The sequence below is a fragment of the Piliocolobus tephrosceles genome, chromosome 12 (genome assembly GCF_002776525.5).
Source record: "Piliocolobus tephrosceles isolate RC106 chromosome 12, ASM277652v3, whole genome shotgun sequence".
Classification (NCBI taxonomy): Eukaryota; Metazoa; Chordata; class Mammalia; order Primates; family Cercopithecidae; genus Piliocolobus; species Piliocolobus tephrosceles.
Genome location: NC_045445.1, coordinates 56,984,439 through 57,000,804, shown reverse-complemented (window position 1 = coordinate 57,000,804; position 16,366 = coordinate 56,984,439). Strand labels below are relative to the sequence as shown.

Here is a 16,366-nt window from a genome sequence, read left to right as displayed (position 1 = left end):
AGTGTCTCAGTTTACCTGTTCTATATTCAGCATCTTTGAATATATTATAACTGAAAGTCTCAGAACTATAATATTCTGAAGCAAAACTAAGCTTAGAATCTTCAACAAGTTGAAACTCATCACTCATCCACCCTTTTGTTTATTCTCCATCCATCCACCCATCCATCCATCCATCCATCCATCCAGGAAATATGTATTGAGTGCTTACTTAAACACTGTCTTAAGAGCTGAGGATACAGTGGTGAACAAGGCAGGCAAGAATCCTGTCTTATAAGAGCTTATGTTTTAGTGCGGAAGACAGTAAACAACTGAATTACAAAAATAAATTTTCATAGCGGTAATACCATAAATGATATTTAAAATGGTGTTGCAATGATAATTAGAATGTAGGGGTGGGGAGAAGACTATGGGGTTGAGAGTAAAATGATGACAGCCAGCAATAGAGAGGTTGGGGTAAGGGTTTTCAAGGCAGAGAAAACTGCAAAATACAAAGGTCACTCAACAGGGTTAAATTCCATATACAATCCTCTAGGGGAGGATTAGTGGTGCCTTTTTATATATTAATTTAAAAATAACTTTGAGGATTATATCAAAGTGGTGTGTGACTACAGACTTGAAAACTTTAATTCCTTTTACTAGTAGTTTTCAGACTAGCATATGTAGTAAATAGATCCCTTGTTACTGATGAACTTTGTATTGCTGTAGAAAGTGAGTTGGCCGAGCAAAACTAAAACTATAATTTTGAATTTGCAAAATTATGCTTTAAATATTTACTTGCTGTTATTCCTTGTGGAATAATAGATGCGTAAGGAAGTTACAGGAATATGGACATGATCTCTCAGTGATGGTTTTACTTACTGTGCCATGTAGGTGATGATGATTCATCCAGTATACTTTTTTATTTGGGGAGGAGACACAGTCTTGCTTTGTGGCTCAGGCTGGAGTGCTGTGGCGGGATCTCAGCTCACTGCAACCTCCGCCTCCTGGGTTCAAGCTATTCTCGTGTCTTAGCCTCCCAAGTTGCTGGGATTACAGGCATGTGCCTCCACGCCTGGCTAATTTTTGTATTTTTAGTAGAGACGGAGTTTCACCACGTTGGCCAGGCTGATTTCGAACCCCTGACCTCAAGTGTTCCACCCGCCTCAGCCTCCCAAAGTGCTGGGATTCCAGGTGTGAGCCACTGTCCCTGGCTCATCCAGTGTATTTTTAACATCTACTGTATCTCATAACGAAGCAAGAAATACCAAGTCAGTGGCCATTATACAACATATAGGAGCTAAAAGTATGAAATTGTATTCCTTGTTCTGCAGTTATTATGGAGAAGTTCAATAATAACACACTTTTATTGAGGCTCACTAAATTCATGACCTCTGTTAGTTATGCAGCATAGATGGAGTTCCCAATGTAGAAGTGAGACAGGCACAAATAATGACCTCTACCACAATATTTTAAGTGCTATAATAATGATTAATATTGCCACAGCTCTAAGGGAATAGAGTTCCCCTATATGTTATAAGCCTTTATCAGGCTTAAAAAATTTAGCATTTAATGGGATTTTTAAAATTCAGAAATTAAGAATGATTAACACTTTCTACATTGAGGAGGCATTCTCAATAAAAACCCAAATAGTGTGAAACCATAGGGAACTCATTTCTAATTATTAACATTGTTTTTTTTTTTAAATGTCGTATCCTCTAATGATAATACCTCTACCCAATGGGGAAAAATTCCTTTCCTTATGATCTCCTTATAATATTATATTTCTTATGATAATATATCATATCCTTATGATGTTATTTTATGGTAAGTATCCTTAGATGTTTGGCAGAAACTGAGTGTAATTTGTATGAACCTGTAAAATGGGACTCAAGCTTGGAGTCTTAATTCAGGGATGTACATTTACAGTATAGGAAAGGGGCAATTATGATTAGGTACGTCTAGAATGTGAAACTATGAGGTATTAGTATAGTGAATGTGTTGACAATGTTTTCCTCCCAGCCTTTTCCCTGAACTACTTATATAGTTATAGCAAGATGATGAAGTTAAGGAGCAGTGATGAGATGAGTTCTAGAAATAACTCCGTCTATATTGAAAATTAAGTTAAAAACTATTTATTATCAGATACATGTATTTAATGACTTTTTAAGATTAATCTACAACCTGAGAGTAACAGAAAGGAATAATTGGGAACTGGTGAATGCTTTCAACTGATTTGATTAATTAACATGCTAATTGGAGATATATTGTTTTACATTTTAATAACTGTTTTCACTTATTTTTTTAGAAAGGCTGATAACTCTGATATCTTTCAATAGATGTGGGTTATGTATAATGGTATATATTAAATTTTATTTGCTGGATTTTGTGGAATCGAATATACATATCTTAACTAGGAAAATTAATAAGGTGATTTTTGAATGCTTATCCTCTGGGTTAAGGAGGACTAGCTAATATTAATTTTAATGCCTGAATTATAAATTTAAGCACCCCTGTCAATGACACTTTGTGTAATTCAAGTTCATATTCTATTCAGGTCATGAGCACCAGCACTGTAATTTTTTTTTTTAAAATGAGGTCGAGGAAAATGTTGAGATATATACAACACAATTTTACCACATCAATTCTGTGATCAAGAATTTTTAAGCGTGTAGCACTCTGCACACATTTTTATATAACAAAATAAATATTCTGTGCATCATTTTACTTAAAAATTTTTTTAAAAACATTGTCTAAAATGGTATCTTTGTTTATTTTTTAGGGTGGGCTGAAAAACAGCAAACATGAATGCACCCTGTCTTCACAAGAATATGTTCATGAATTACGATCAGGTATATCAGATGAGAAACTTCTTAATTGCCTAGAATCCCTCAGGGTTTCTTTAACCAGCAATCCAGTCAGGTAAGTGGTAATTATCATTTTGGTATGATTCATACTATTTGTAGTGTATGTAATTGTTTGGGAATATAATAAGTTTTGTTATTTAAACCTCAAGATTTTCTGACTAAAAGTCTGATGTTAATAAAACAGCAGCATCTGATTGTGAAGTTGTAAACTTTTAAAAATATATTTAGTTGGATCTCCAGTAATGTACAATTTTAGGAATACAAATATTAACATAGAGCCAGAAGTTAAATGTCCACATTTACATGGAAATCTATTTGTGGGCTCAGATAATTATTATATATTTATTTATAAAATAAATTAAGCATATTTGCTCCATGATTTTATTCTTTTGTGTGTGTGTGTGTGTGTGCGTGAGACAGAGTCTTGCTCTGTCGCTCAGGCTGGAGTGCAGTGGCACGATCTCGGCTCACTGCAACCTTCACTTCCCAGGTTCAAGCAATTCTTCTACCTCAGTCTCCTGAGTAGCTGAGACTACAGGCGCGCACCACCATGCCCGGCTGATTTTTGTGTGTTTAGTAGGGAAGGGGTTTCACCATCGTGGCCAGGCTGGTCTCGAACTCCTGATCTCGTGATCTACTTGCCTCGGTCTCCCAAAATGCTGGGATTACAGGCGTGAGCCACCGTGCCTGGTCAATTTTATTCTTTTAAAACTTGAAAAGTATATATAACTTCATGTTTTTCTATAAGTTTTAGATATACTCTTCACATATTTCTGTAATTTTGAGATAGCAAAAAGTGAATTATTTTAACCAGTAAAAGAAATGAGAGCATTAATAAACTCCTCAAAACTCTACTAATTTAAGCTATTAACTAACTACAAAGGATTGTTAGGAGGTTACCTGCCAATGGTGGATTCCAGTAACTGTGGTTCCTTTATTAAGCCTTTAAATCAATAACACCCAAAATAAAATGTTTTATAAAGAAAAACAAAACTTCAATAAAATATCAAAACATTCTTGGCTGGGCATGGTGGCTCACACCTGTAATCCCTGCACTTCAGGAGGCTGAGGCAAGTGTATTGCTTGAGTCTAGGAGTTTGAGACCAGCCTGGCCAACATGGTGAAACCCTGTCTCTACTAAAAATACAAAAAAGTAAGCTAGATGTGGTGGTGTGTGCCTGTGGTCCCAGGTATTCAGGAGGCTGAGGTGGGAGGATCACCTGACCCCGGGAGGTGGAGTTTGCAGTGAGCCCAGATCCTGCCACTGCACTCCAACCTGGGAGACAGAGCAAGACCCTGTCTCAAAAAAAAAAAAAAAAAAAAAAAAAAAAAATCTGGGATCTATTTATATAACTGCTAGAAATTCAGAATTTACTCCGTAAGAGTATATAAAAAACTTACTGTGATTTTATCCATGCTTTTCCTAATATATAATAGGCCTAAATCTTGTACTTTTCTGTCCTGTCCACAGAGCCTTGATAATAATTTAGAGCTCAGTCATTCAGTTTGGATTTATGTATAAATTGAAATATATTAATTACTTATTTATAGTGCACTTGGCAAAAATACCTGGAAAATTACAATTTTAAAACAACAAAAATTAAAAATCCAGTGTTAAGATGTGACTTATCTTAGAGTATGATAATCATTGAAAGACGATTGTCTTGCCATTTCTTAAAAAATACTCCTAGGTTTTTTTTTTTTTTTTTTTTTTTTTTTAAGAGATGGAGTTTCGCTCTTGTCACCCAGGCTGGAGTGCAGTGGCGCTGTCTCGGTTCACTGCAACCTCTGCCTCCTGGGTTCAAGTGATTTTCCTGCCTCAGCTTCCTCAGTAGCCGGGATTACAAGCGTGCACCACCTCGCCTGCCTAATTTTTGTATTTTTAGTAGAGACGGGGGTTTCACCACGTTGACAGGCTGGTCTCGAACTCCTAACCTCAAGTACTCCACCTGCCTCGGCCTCCCAAAGTTCTGGGATTACAGGCGTGAGCCACTGCACCCGGCCTGATGCTCCTGGTTTTAAAGGTTTGAATGAACAGGGGACGTGAGTTCTTGAGAACAGTAACCACGGTGGTGCATTTTTCCCCCGCACATAAGGTACAGCACTCTACCATTTTGCCAAGCACTTCGTGCTCCTAAAATTTCTCTTGCATTGTTGTTTGAATGAATGAATAAATGAGTCTTTTAAAAGTAATTGTAGAAGTTGTAGCATTAAGAAATGAAGAGGGGGACTAGTAAAAATGCATTTTTATAGAGATGTTGGGAAAGGCTTGCTTGAAATTACACGTGGGACTTTTTACTAGACAGGCGCTTTGACCAGCTAAGCAACAGGGCTCCCCTCGTGTGGGGCTTTTAGAGTGTAGCAACCACTGACACACAGGGAAGGATTATGCCATCAGGTGAGAAGGTGGACGACCCTGACTGGCTGGAAGCAGACGCATTCTAGTAGCTGATTGGTCCACAGGTAGCGTGGAGCTTGTCACGTCCTCAGGCTCCCAGCATTCAGTCGTAGCCTTTCGGACAGCTTGGAGCCTTCTGTGGAGAGCTCAAAGCCTTCTGTGGAGAACTCAAAGCTGTCCGTGAAGCCCCAGACAAGCCAAAGCCCACCTTCTCCTCGGCCTGAACTGTCTTGAAGATGAGTAACAGTGGGTTTGGGAGCTATGGCAGCATTTCTGCTGCTGATGGAGGGAGTGGAGGCAGTGACCAACTGTGCGAGAGAGATGCAGCTCCTGCTATTAAGACCCAAAGACCTAAGGTCCGAATTCAGGACGTTGTACCGTGTAATGTGAACCAGCTTCTCAGCTCTACTGTGTTTGACACTGTGTTCAAGGTTAGGGGAATTATAGTTTCCCAGGTCTCCATCGTGGGGGTAATCAGAGGGTCAGAGAAGGCTTCAAATCACATTTGTTACAAAATTGATGATATGACCGCGAAACCAATCGAGGCCCGACAGTGGTTTGGTAGAGAGAAAGTCAAGCAAGTGACTCCATTGTCAGTCGGAGCATATGTCAAAGTGTTTGGTATCCTCAAATGTCCCAGGGGAACAAAGAGCCTTGAGGTATTGAAAATTCATGTCCTAGAGGACATGAACGAGTTCACTGTGCATATGCTGGAAACGGTCAATGCACACATGATGCTGGATAAAGCCCTTCGTGAAACCACTGTAGAAAGTGTGCCTGTGTTTCCATCAAAAGTGGATGATGCTGGGGATAACTATGAGAGTCACCGCAGTTTCATCCGGGACGAAGTGCTGCGTTTGATTCATGAGTGTCCTCAACAGGAAGGGAAGAGCATCCATGAGCTCCAGGCTCAGCTCTGCGACCTTAGCCTCAAGGCCATCAAGGAAGCGATTGAATATCTGACCGTAGAGGGACACATCTATCCCACTGTGGATCAGGAGCATTTTAAGTCTGCTAATTGAGGCAGGGAAAACATCCTTTCCTTTTCCAAAGATCCTTGCATCCAGCTGAGAGTAATTTTGACCTGTTGACTTTTTAGGAAGTAGGACTAAAAAAAAAAAAAAAAATCTCAAGTGGCATTCTTTGTCAACTCGCTGCTTTTCTAACTGCTTTGAACTCTTCAGATTTTCTATATTTGAAGCTGAGAGAGAGATGGTGATGGATAAATTGACAACTCTGTAGGATTTACTAGCAAGCTAATGGAAACATGATGATTTAGGAGGAAGAAAAACAACAGAAAATGTAGAAATGTATTATTTAATTGTGTTGAAGCTTCTTCCCCCCCCCAAAAAAAAAACAAAAAACGACAACAACAAAAAGTCTTGCTTGTTTTTATGTTCGAGTTATTGTCCATGTTTGGATTTAGCATATAATGATATTGTTATCTCTTGTTCAATATAATATTTAGTACTTTATTAATTCAAATGAGCTGAAGATATTAATTTGTGAATTCTAATGCTCAGTTCAAACATTTATGTGTGATTTTATGTGTGATTTGCTCTCATTACTATGAATTTATTTTTTCTTAAAATAAGATTATACTATGTTTAAATAAATCATTTTTGCCAGGTTATCTTTGAATTTTTTTTTAATGTGGTGAAGTTTAATGATGATTTCATACATGACGTGGTATTTGGATGAAATTACAATTTATTGTACTTGCATGGTAAATGGATGCCAGAGTTTCTGTAAGTTTCATGTGCTGGTGTGTTATTTATTTTACTAAATGCTCTGTTTTATGTATAACAAGGTAATTTTTAGGAGGTTAGGGAAGCAAGTCATAGGCATATGAAACTTACTGAGTTTAACACAAATTTATTCAAATGTTTTATTAAAATAGTTTTACAAAATCTTAACTTTCCTGCGTGATTTTTTTTCTAAGTACATTTGAAAAAGCCTTTTTGTTTTATATCCTTAAGGATTAATAGGTTTAATTATCCATAATTTTTTCTTTTCTATATATAATACCAAGAATATATGCTATAGCCTAGTTCTAACAATACATTTTAGTGTAGATTATATAAATTATGTGAGACTTTTAAATAATTGACCATTAACGAAAGCCCTCAGTTACCTATACACTAAAGATCGTATCTTTCAAGGTGTTAAATATTTTACATTAGAGGAAAGAAAAAATATATACTTTTGAATGAATGTGTATTATATTTTATATAATATACGTATATTCATATATAATATATATTAAGATCGAAGAGAAGAACATTATTTGTCTAATTGAATCATGAAAACTGAAAAAAAAAAAAAAAAACTCTTAGATGGAGCATTGCCAGTAATCCGTACTTTGAGGAAAACTTTCAGAAAATGGCCTCTGTCAGTGGCCATTAGAAAAACTTACCACCAATTCTTGCTTAAGCTTTATGATGCATATTTTTCTTCCCCTTGAAAATAAAGAAATCATAAATGGCACTCTTGAAAAACACAAATGAATAACATACTATAAGCCTGTTACTTAAGTTATCAGACATTTTGAAAATATTGGTCTTCATAAACCTAAAATATTCGGAACCACTTTTTGTTGAAAAAGATTACCTGTCCTAGGGAAAATCTTATTGGGGAAGAGGCAACAAGGGGTATATAATACTTAGAATTGTGGAGCTGAAAGAAATAATCTAGCAGATACAGTATTCTTTTGTGATATCGCTTACCCAAATTCAGAAACCATGACATTAAAATCTGATATTTATGAGTCTAATTATAGGTGGCTTCCATAATTGCTTGAGCTGATTCAGCTGGCCAGTGGATGGGTAGCCACTTTTTTTTCCTACTCTAGGAGCATGCCTCCAGAAGGAGGGGGAAAAAAACTTTTTTTGTTTTGTTTGGGAGGCCAAACTGCTTTTGTCCCTGCAAACTGATACATTGAGATATGTACACCTGAATTTTAGGCAGAAGACCAGCCTCTCCCCCATCCTCTGAGGGGCAATGTCCTCTATCTGTGTTCCTTGGGGTTGTTTTAGGCTTTTAAAATTACTCCTCCCAACTCTTATTCTTCTGAATGGAATCATGTGCTTTAGTGGATTCTGCTGCACGTAAGAGATAGCAGTGGAAAAATAGTAAGTAGGTCTAGATATAATGTCAGTGGAAAGAAAAACATTTTTAGGCAGAAAACAATCACTGGATTGTTTTATACAAGCATATTTAGTCCATGTTAAAGGGTACAGATTTTTAAAGTTCGTTTTCAACACCCACGTGGCATGCATACTTTTTCAATTTTGTTTAGATTGGGAATGACTTGGCTAATATCTCCTTTCTCCAAGGTCCTGCCCTGATTGTTAGCCACACCTTTTGAGGATAAGATACAAATCCTGGGGACATACTATTGACTATTTTGGGCAGGGACATTTAAGCCTGAGGAACCTGAAAAACACAATTGATGATTATAATCCACCCGAGATTTTTTCCTATGGCTCACAGGCTTATGAAATGTATGTATTTATATTGAGGTTGATTCTGAATTAACTATGAATAAATATATTTGAAAGTGTTTTCAAGGCCAATATAATAGTCTTACTATGGTCATAATTATTAGTGATCATTTTGTTACTTTTACCTACTAAATTTAGTAACTTTTGGAGTAGAGGCTGAAAAGCATAAATTCTTATATTTTTTCAATTTCTGTTTACTTTTGATAACAGCAATTTAAAAAAGATAACTAGCGAGAATTGTATTTGTTCATGAAACCTTTAGTGAGTTCCTACTATATGCATTTAAGTGTTAACTTTAATTTTGATGAGTTTAAATTTAATTGATTTCTGAAATGCTTATTAAAGATAGTAATAGTTAACATTTTAACATTTATTTAATATTTATTATCTCCCAAGTACTGTTCTAAGAGTGGGAGTTGTGTGTGTGTGTATGTGTGTGTATGTGAATGTATGATTCCTGTGATGCTTAGATTTACATTTTCAGCTCAGACCTCTTTTTTTTTTTTTTTTTTTTCTGAGACGGAGTTTTGCTCTTGTTGCCCAGGCTGGAGTGCAATGGCACAATCTCAGCTCACTGCAAACTCTGCCTCCCAGGTTCAAGCGATTCTCCTGCCTCAGCCTCCAGAGTAGCTGGGACTACAGGCACCTGCCACCACGCCCGGCTAATTTTTGTATTTTTAGTAGGATGGGGTTTTGCCATGTTGGCCAGGCTGGTCTCAAACTCCTGACCTCGTGATCCACCTGCCTCAGCCTCCCAGAGTGCTGGGATTACAGGTGTGAGCCACCCACCCGGCCAGACCTCTCTCTTGAAATTGAGACTCCATTTCCAAATGTCTTATTGGATGATGTATAGGCATTTTTAATACATTAAAAAATAATGAAAAATTATGTGTGTGTGATATGTGTTTTATATATATATGTGTGTATATGTGTGTGTGTGTGTGTGTGTATGTGTGTATATGGCATTTACTACCCCTGTGCAATGTTCTAAGACCTTTAAATATACATATACAATCAGGATAACATTATTAGTTTTGTTCCTATTTTGTAGACAAACTTGAGGCTCAGAGAGGTTAAGTAATTTGCTCCATATTAAAGTTGCATGACCAGCAAGTGTCAGTGTTAAGAGTTAAGCCCAGGCTTTGTATCTCTAGAGCCTAAGCCCTTAACAACTAGTTTGTACAGCGTCACAATAAGGAAAGTCTATTAAAATAGTATTATTTCACTGTTGTTAGTATTCTTTCACTGTCGTCACATACTAAATATTTTGACTTTCTTTCCTTAAAATTTGTCTCATTTAAATGAAAAAAACTGTGAAAACTTTCAGCAAATGTATAGAAGATAATATAAAAACACCTTTGTACTCACCTATCAGCTTAAGAGATAAAACGTTATTTTTTGCTGTCGTAGAGAACTTAGTTGAATAACTTGGATGATTTTTTTTATGATACTGTAATACCATTTGGGCCTATATTTTCATTGATTTAAAAGATCATCTGAAATTCTACATTTTCTCTAAATCTATGCTTGTAGTTTTTGCAATATAATATCTTAAGAATATATATCAGTGTATTGAGAAGCTTATTTTTGTTTCTGATCACATAGCTGTGTGTAAATTGGAACTTCTTTGCCCTATCCATTGTGGATGATACTTCTAGTAATTCTAACACCATCTCTATGATATTTATTCCAATTTGCCATCATATGATAAATTACAAAAACAATTTTTTAACATTAAGAGTTAATTTCCTCCCGGGTGTGGTGGCTCACGCCTGTAATCCCAGCACTTTGGGAGGCCGAGGCAGGCAGATCACGAGGTCAGGAGATAAAGACCATCTTGGCTAAAATGGTGAAACCCCATCTCTACTAAAAGTACAAAAAATTAGCTGGGTGTGGTGGCTCGTGCCTGTAGTCCCAGCTACTCGGGAGGCTGAGGCAGGAGAATGGTGTGAACCCAAGAGGCAGAGCTTGCAGTGAGCCGAGATTGTGCCACTGCACTCCAGCCTGGGCAACAGTGCAACACTCTGTTTCGAAAAAAAAAAAAAAAAAAAAAAGTTAATTTCCTTTGGTAATACCTTAAATTGGTGGAGTTCAATAAATAGCACTTAATATTTTATGTGGTTTGTTTTTATATATCACATGGATAATCCTACAAAGGAATAACAAAACTAAATTCCTCTTGTCCATATGGGGCTTATACATATGGAGCTTACATTCCAGTACAGGAATTCAGACAGTTTTTTTAAAGGTGTATATCAAATGTCAGGTTGTGATATGAACTGAGGAGGAGATGTTGCTATTTTATATTAGATGATCAGTGAAAGCCTCCCTGACTTCAATGACATTTGCACAGAGGTCTAAAGGAAGTGTGGCAGTGAGCTATGTTCACCGGAGAAGTAATGTTGTTAGAAACAGAAAACAGCAACAGCAAATACCAAAGATGGGAGCATGCTTGGCATGTTCTAGGAATGTCAAGGAGGCTAGCATGCTGGAAGCAGATAATGTAGAGCCTTATTGACCATTCAAAGGACTTTGGCTTTTACTTTGAGTGACCTGGGACACTGTTAGAGAACTTTGAGGAATGGAATGGCATGAGATGACCTACATTTTTAAAGGATAGCCCTGGGTGGAAGCAGGGAGAACATGTTGTACATTACTCAGGCAGAAGATGCCACTGACTGCAGCGGTTTCTAGTTGGCGAAGTGACACCCCAGGATCCTGTGACAATATGATAAATCATTCTAGTTCTTGATCACTCCTCTGTGGTGACCTTGATCCAGTCAATGGACCTCTTTGGTCCTCAGTTTCTTCATATGTAAATGGGATTGGAGCCTTGCAGCTCTAAGCCTCTATGTTCTATATTCTCTTTTGCTTAGTTTTAATCCTCTTACCTTTGCTATTGGAACTAGATTAGTGTTTAGTTATTATTTTGAAGAGTGAGAAGAATGTTCCTCTATAAGGCTAGAGGATTTCCTAATGTTCCATTATTTTTTGTATTTATAAATGTATTTAACCATCCCCAGACAGATATTTATAATTTCTTTTAAATACGGATGAAAGCAGTTCCTAAAACTCTGTTGCATAACTGTTTTTGAAACCTGGTGTTCATTAGAACCCACGCCGTTGTCCTCTCGTGGGTAATTCTCTTCCCTACCACAGTTTTAATTGGTTTCTTTTTGTTCAGCCCCTCGTAAAATTCTAAAAATATATATAAGTGTACACACACACACACACACATACATATACATACTAACACTTTTACCAAACATCCTCAAAGCAGTCATTTTGGAATATTAAGTGAAGCCATGAATTTCAAATTCACATGGTATTTAATCACTCAGGTGATAAAGGCTCTAAGAAAGTCATTTGGTATATTATTTTCTGCTAAAGCAAATACTTAAAAATCCCTTTTATAGGCCATCATTAACTGGTCCTATCTCAAATCACTCTGTTACTGTACATTTCCCTCAACATTTATTTTTTACTGTATATATTTACCAGTATCTGTTTATACTCTATAATAGTTTCATGTATGCATGTCTGTTTTTGTCATTCAGATTTTAGTCTCCTCTGGGGAAGGGACCCTCTTACCCTCTTATTTGTCTCATGGTGGCTGGTGCTGTGTAATTTATATATACTAATGTGTGATTTGATGTGGTTATTGACCCACCATCAATAACAACCTATGCTTCTCCAGCAGTGAGAATGAATTTTCATTAATCTGGCACTATTTTGTGGCCATGCATTTTTAGCTGTAATCAGAAAAAGAATGAAGCTAACTTCTTCCACATAAGAATGAAACCTTGGTTTGAATCATATTCACAATCTACAGACAGCATAGCATGCTTTACGCAATAGCCTTGTTGCAATTGCATGGTGTATTAATGAAATTGAATGTTTACAACTCTATTTAACACTCTAAAAATCCATGTGCTTTGACTGTAAAGTAAATCCCAATCTGCCATCACAAATTGCATTAGACTTTGCACATACCATGGTCTGTGTGTGATTTAGAATGAGGACTCCGTTATTTAGATATTTTTGTTCATATCTCTTTACTAAAGTTTATGAAAGGAAGCAGTGCCTGCTGAGAAATGGCCAATGAGTTTGGACAATTTTATTCCAAGCCAATTCATTGCAAGATGTATAGGTATTTGGCAATACGTTTTATGAAGATCCAAAGAAATATGTAGCAATAGATCATTGTCACTAAGGTTTCTCAGCACATGACAAAAACAGCAAATACTGCTTTGAAGAATAGTATCACAGAATTGTGATTGCCTAGAATTCTTTTTAGAGTTGTTACTGAAATTGCCTCACAGCTTTAGGGGTATTTTACCCCACTAGGAAATTGTTTTTCTGTTTGGTTGGGATCCACTTATCTGCCAAACTCATGGCATAGTGTTTGTGTTCACATCCTATGATGATAGCTTCCTCAGCCAATATTTCCAAGCCAGTGAAAACATAAAATATATTTTCGAGTTGATACATGTGCAGTTATTTGCATTACCTCTGGAATATTTGTTTTTATTTGATGCTATCTTCCTTTTAGATTTAAACATATTTTTCTAGTGTATTAACAAATGTGTATTTTAACATAATTATCATAATGAAAATAGATGGATCTTGACAGCAATACAAATTAGGACTAGAAAGCACTTTCTGAATTATAGGTCTTAATAACTATTTAAACAACCTGTATTAAACTTATTAAAAGCTTGGCAAAGCAGCCAACAGTACTTAGAAAGTCAATATAAAGGTAGGTATAGATCAATACTCTTAGAACATTTTGCAGAGGACTAACTATGAAAGATGGAATAATAAGGACACTTTTTACAATGTGGAAATGTGAACACGGCTTAAAATTGTGAGCACATCTCATAAAGCAGCATTATGTGCGATATTACTAGAGAAGGTTTTTCAATATTGGTATTTTGAATTTCTTTGCTTTAACTTTCAAATCCATAAATCATTTTAGAATAGCACTAGTATATTTATACATAGAATAGAAAATAGTAAACTCATTGCAGTTGTCAATTTATATGCCTTTTGTTAAAAATCTTGGTCAACAATTCAAATTCGTATCAAGTATATTCAAGCTCATTTGACTAAGTCGATACCATACATATTAAGTGACCTGGAATTTTTAATTATACACTATTAACTTCAAAACATAATTCTGACTTTGGCACATCCAATGATATTACCTCTTAATAGAAGCAAAGTAGATTTATGTGTCATATATTATTTTAAAAAATAGTTAGGCACAGCAGATACTGACCTAAGTTTTTGAAGTATTGTTTTATTAGGAGAAAATGTTACAGGCATTAGGATAAATAGTGGTTCTTGTGTTGGATTTATTTTATTACTATGTAAGCTCCACCAAGGAGCTTTAAACTAGAAAGCCAATTTTATGTAATAATCATCTAAAATAATTAGAAACATGTAACTGGTCATATAAAGGTATATATAATCTAGCAGCAGAATCTAGGCACACTGATTGTATGGATTTCTGAGTAGAAGGCTAACTTCCCTCTTAAAACACTTATGTGCATTTTCTATTTATTCAAAATTAGTCTTGGGAAGAAAATGCTTATAAACATGTCATTTGAAATATATTTATTTCGAGTTATATGAACTAATTTAACTAAAGGTCTTGGGCACATACTAGAGTTTTCATACTTCTCTCATTATTTGGAGAATATTGCAAAAGCAGTTGCAGCTTAAAATAAAAGAAGCAGATATTCTACTTCCATAAGACAAGGGTAAAAATGCCAAGCTCCAATTAAATGAGGAAAGAAGGTGGAACTTTTCCAAAAACCTAGGACAATGGCAGGTAATGATTTGAGTATAACGTAGATCCAAGTTCCTTTATATGGAGTGGAGAGGGGTAGGGGGGTGTTCATCAGGTAAACAGCTCTGTCTCTCAATAAAAGTCTCTCAATAAAAAGTATTGGGAGACATAGCTGTTACCTTATAAATGACACTGCATCTCTTTTTTGTTGTTGTTTGTTTTTCAGGAGGGTCATTCTTCCTAATTCTGAAGTCATTTTATTTTGTGGTTCTTTAAATGAGGGATATCGGACAATAACAGTAGAATGAGTCCTCGATAGTTTTCCATAAAGTACAGAGGATTTCTATGAATGTCCATCTCCTGCATTTAGCCAACAAGTGAAAAAATCAAGGTTATGATATTTCTACAATGACCCAGGAATAATGGTACTGGAATGCAGCTTTCTAGTAATCTAACCTGCTACCAAGGTGTACTTGAGAAATGTGCCTGAGGCTCTCCCCTTGGACTATCTATCATCTCAGCTGGACTTTTGATAGAAGTTGGATAGCTGACAACTCACAATTAAGATGCCAGCTAGCACGGAGTGCTAGTAGTCTGTATAGTTGATTGAAAGAAGATCCATGTGCACTAGATAACAGTATTTGCTCTATGACCCCAGCTGTTCGACTGGTGGTAGATAATGGACAACTAATTTAGGGAGATTTCCCACCTGGTCAGCAAAGCTGTAAGTGTATAGCCTCTCACACTAGGCAGTTTAAACCTGGAATCTTCTGTTAAGGTAGAATCCATGAAGGCAGAATATAGGAGATAACATAATGTTATAGTACTTCTAAAAACTAAAACATCTTCAAATGAGACAGTTTTAGTGGCCTCTCATGTGAATATGAATTTCAAGCCTTCATACACCTGAAATCAACCTACTCCTGTTTATTAGGTCAGTTCTGCAGCACCCAGTGTTATTTAACATATGCAGATTTACTCTAATTCTATTTTGGAGGATGTTGCCTGAGTCCTGAGTACTGCCATAGTTTTTTTTTTTTTTTCTTTTATGTGGTACCATACTTCCCTTGATACCAGCTTCCAGAAGAATTTCCTGGAGATCATATCTTAAATTGTTACATTCAACATTTATTCATCAAAAACTATTGAAGATCGGAGTGCTGTAGTTAAACAGATTTTTAAAAATTGAGTTATAAATTTCCATATGTGAATTAATATCTGTCAAAGAATATCTTGAAGTGGATCCAGCACTAAAACTATATTAAGTATTAATGAATTTTTCTTCGACATAGAGAATGCTTAAGAATTTTATAGTGCCTTTGAGGTTTGCATTATGAGCATTTATTAAAATGGCCTAATACTTTAAGTGTAAGTGGTGTGGGACATCAAGCTGGGGTGTTCTCTGACCTTGTCATGTACTTCGTATCTTCAAAAACTTTTCTGCGAGTTTATTTGCTCATCATTGCTTTCTCCTGGGAATAGAATGCAGGATGTGCTGTGGTGATGGGTTATTATTGTGGGTTTAGCATTACTTTGGTTTCTGCTACTATTTTTGTATTGTTTACAAATTATAATGATTTACCTGTTGAAATCCTGTGTCTTAATTTGCTGATGACCATAGTTTGATTCAAGTATTTACCTTACTGCATTTCACAACTCTTTTCAATGTGCTTAGAAAGTTGGAATAATAAAAGTTAAGAATACATTGCTATAGAGGAGTTCATTTGAGGAGCAGGAAAAAATTACATATATAGATTAGTTTTTCTTTCTTTCTTTCTTTCTTTCTTTCTTTCTTTCTTTCTTTCTTTCTTTCTTTCTTTCTTTCTTT

The 16,366-nt window shown here is 35.9% G+C and overlaps 2 protein-coding genes across 7 annotated transcripts in view; both read left to right on the top strand.

Moving 5' to 3' along the window:
- The window catches only part of DIAPH2 (diaphanous related formin 2), a 927,958-nt gene that overhangs the window by 188,074 nt on the left and 723,518 nt on the right, over nt 1-16,366 (top strand). For all 6 annotated transcript variants that reach the window (XM_026452159.2, XM_026452160.2, XM_026452157.2 and 3 more), the window contains one exon: nt 2,759-2,898. In XM_026452159.2, coding sequence (XP_026307944.1) covers nt 2,759-2,898 — 140 coding nt within the window. The remainder of the gene's footprint in view (nt 1-2,758; nt 2,899-16,366) is intronic.
- Nucleotides 5,080-6,593, top strand: RPA4 (replication protein A4). The gene has a single exon (XM_023202852.1). The coding sequence runs from the start codon at nt 5,478-5,480 to the stop codon at nt 6,261-6,263; it is 786 nt and encodes a 261-aa protein (XP_023058620.1). The 5' UTR covers nt 5,080-5,477; the 3' UTR covers nt 6,264-6,593.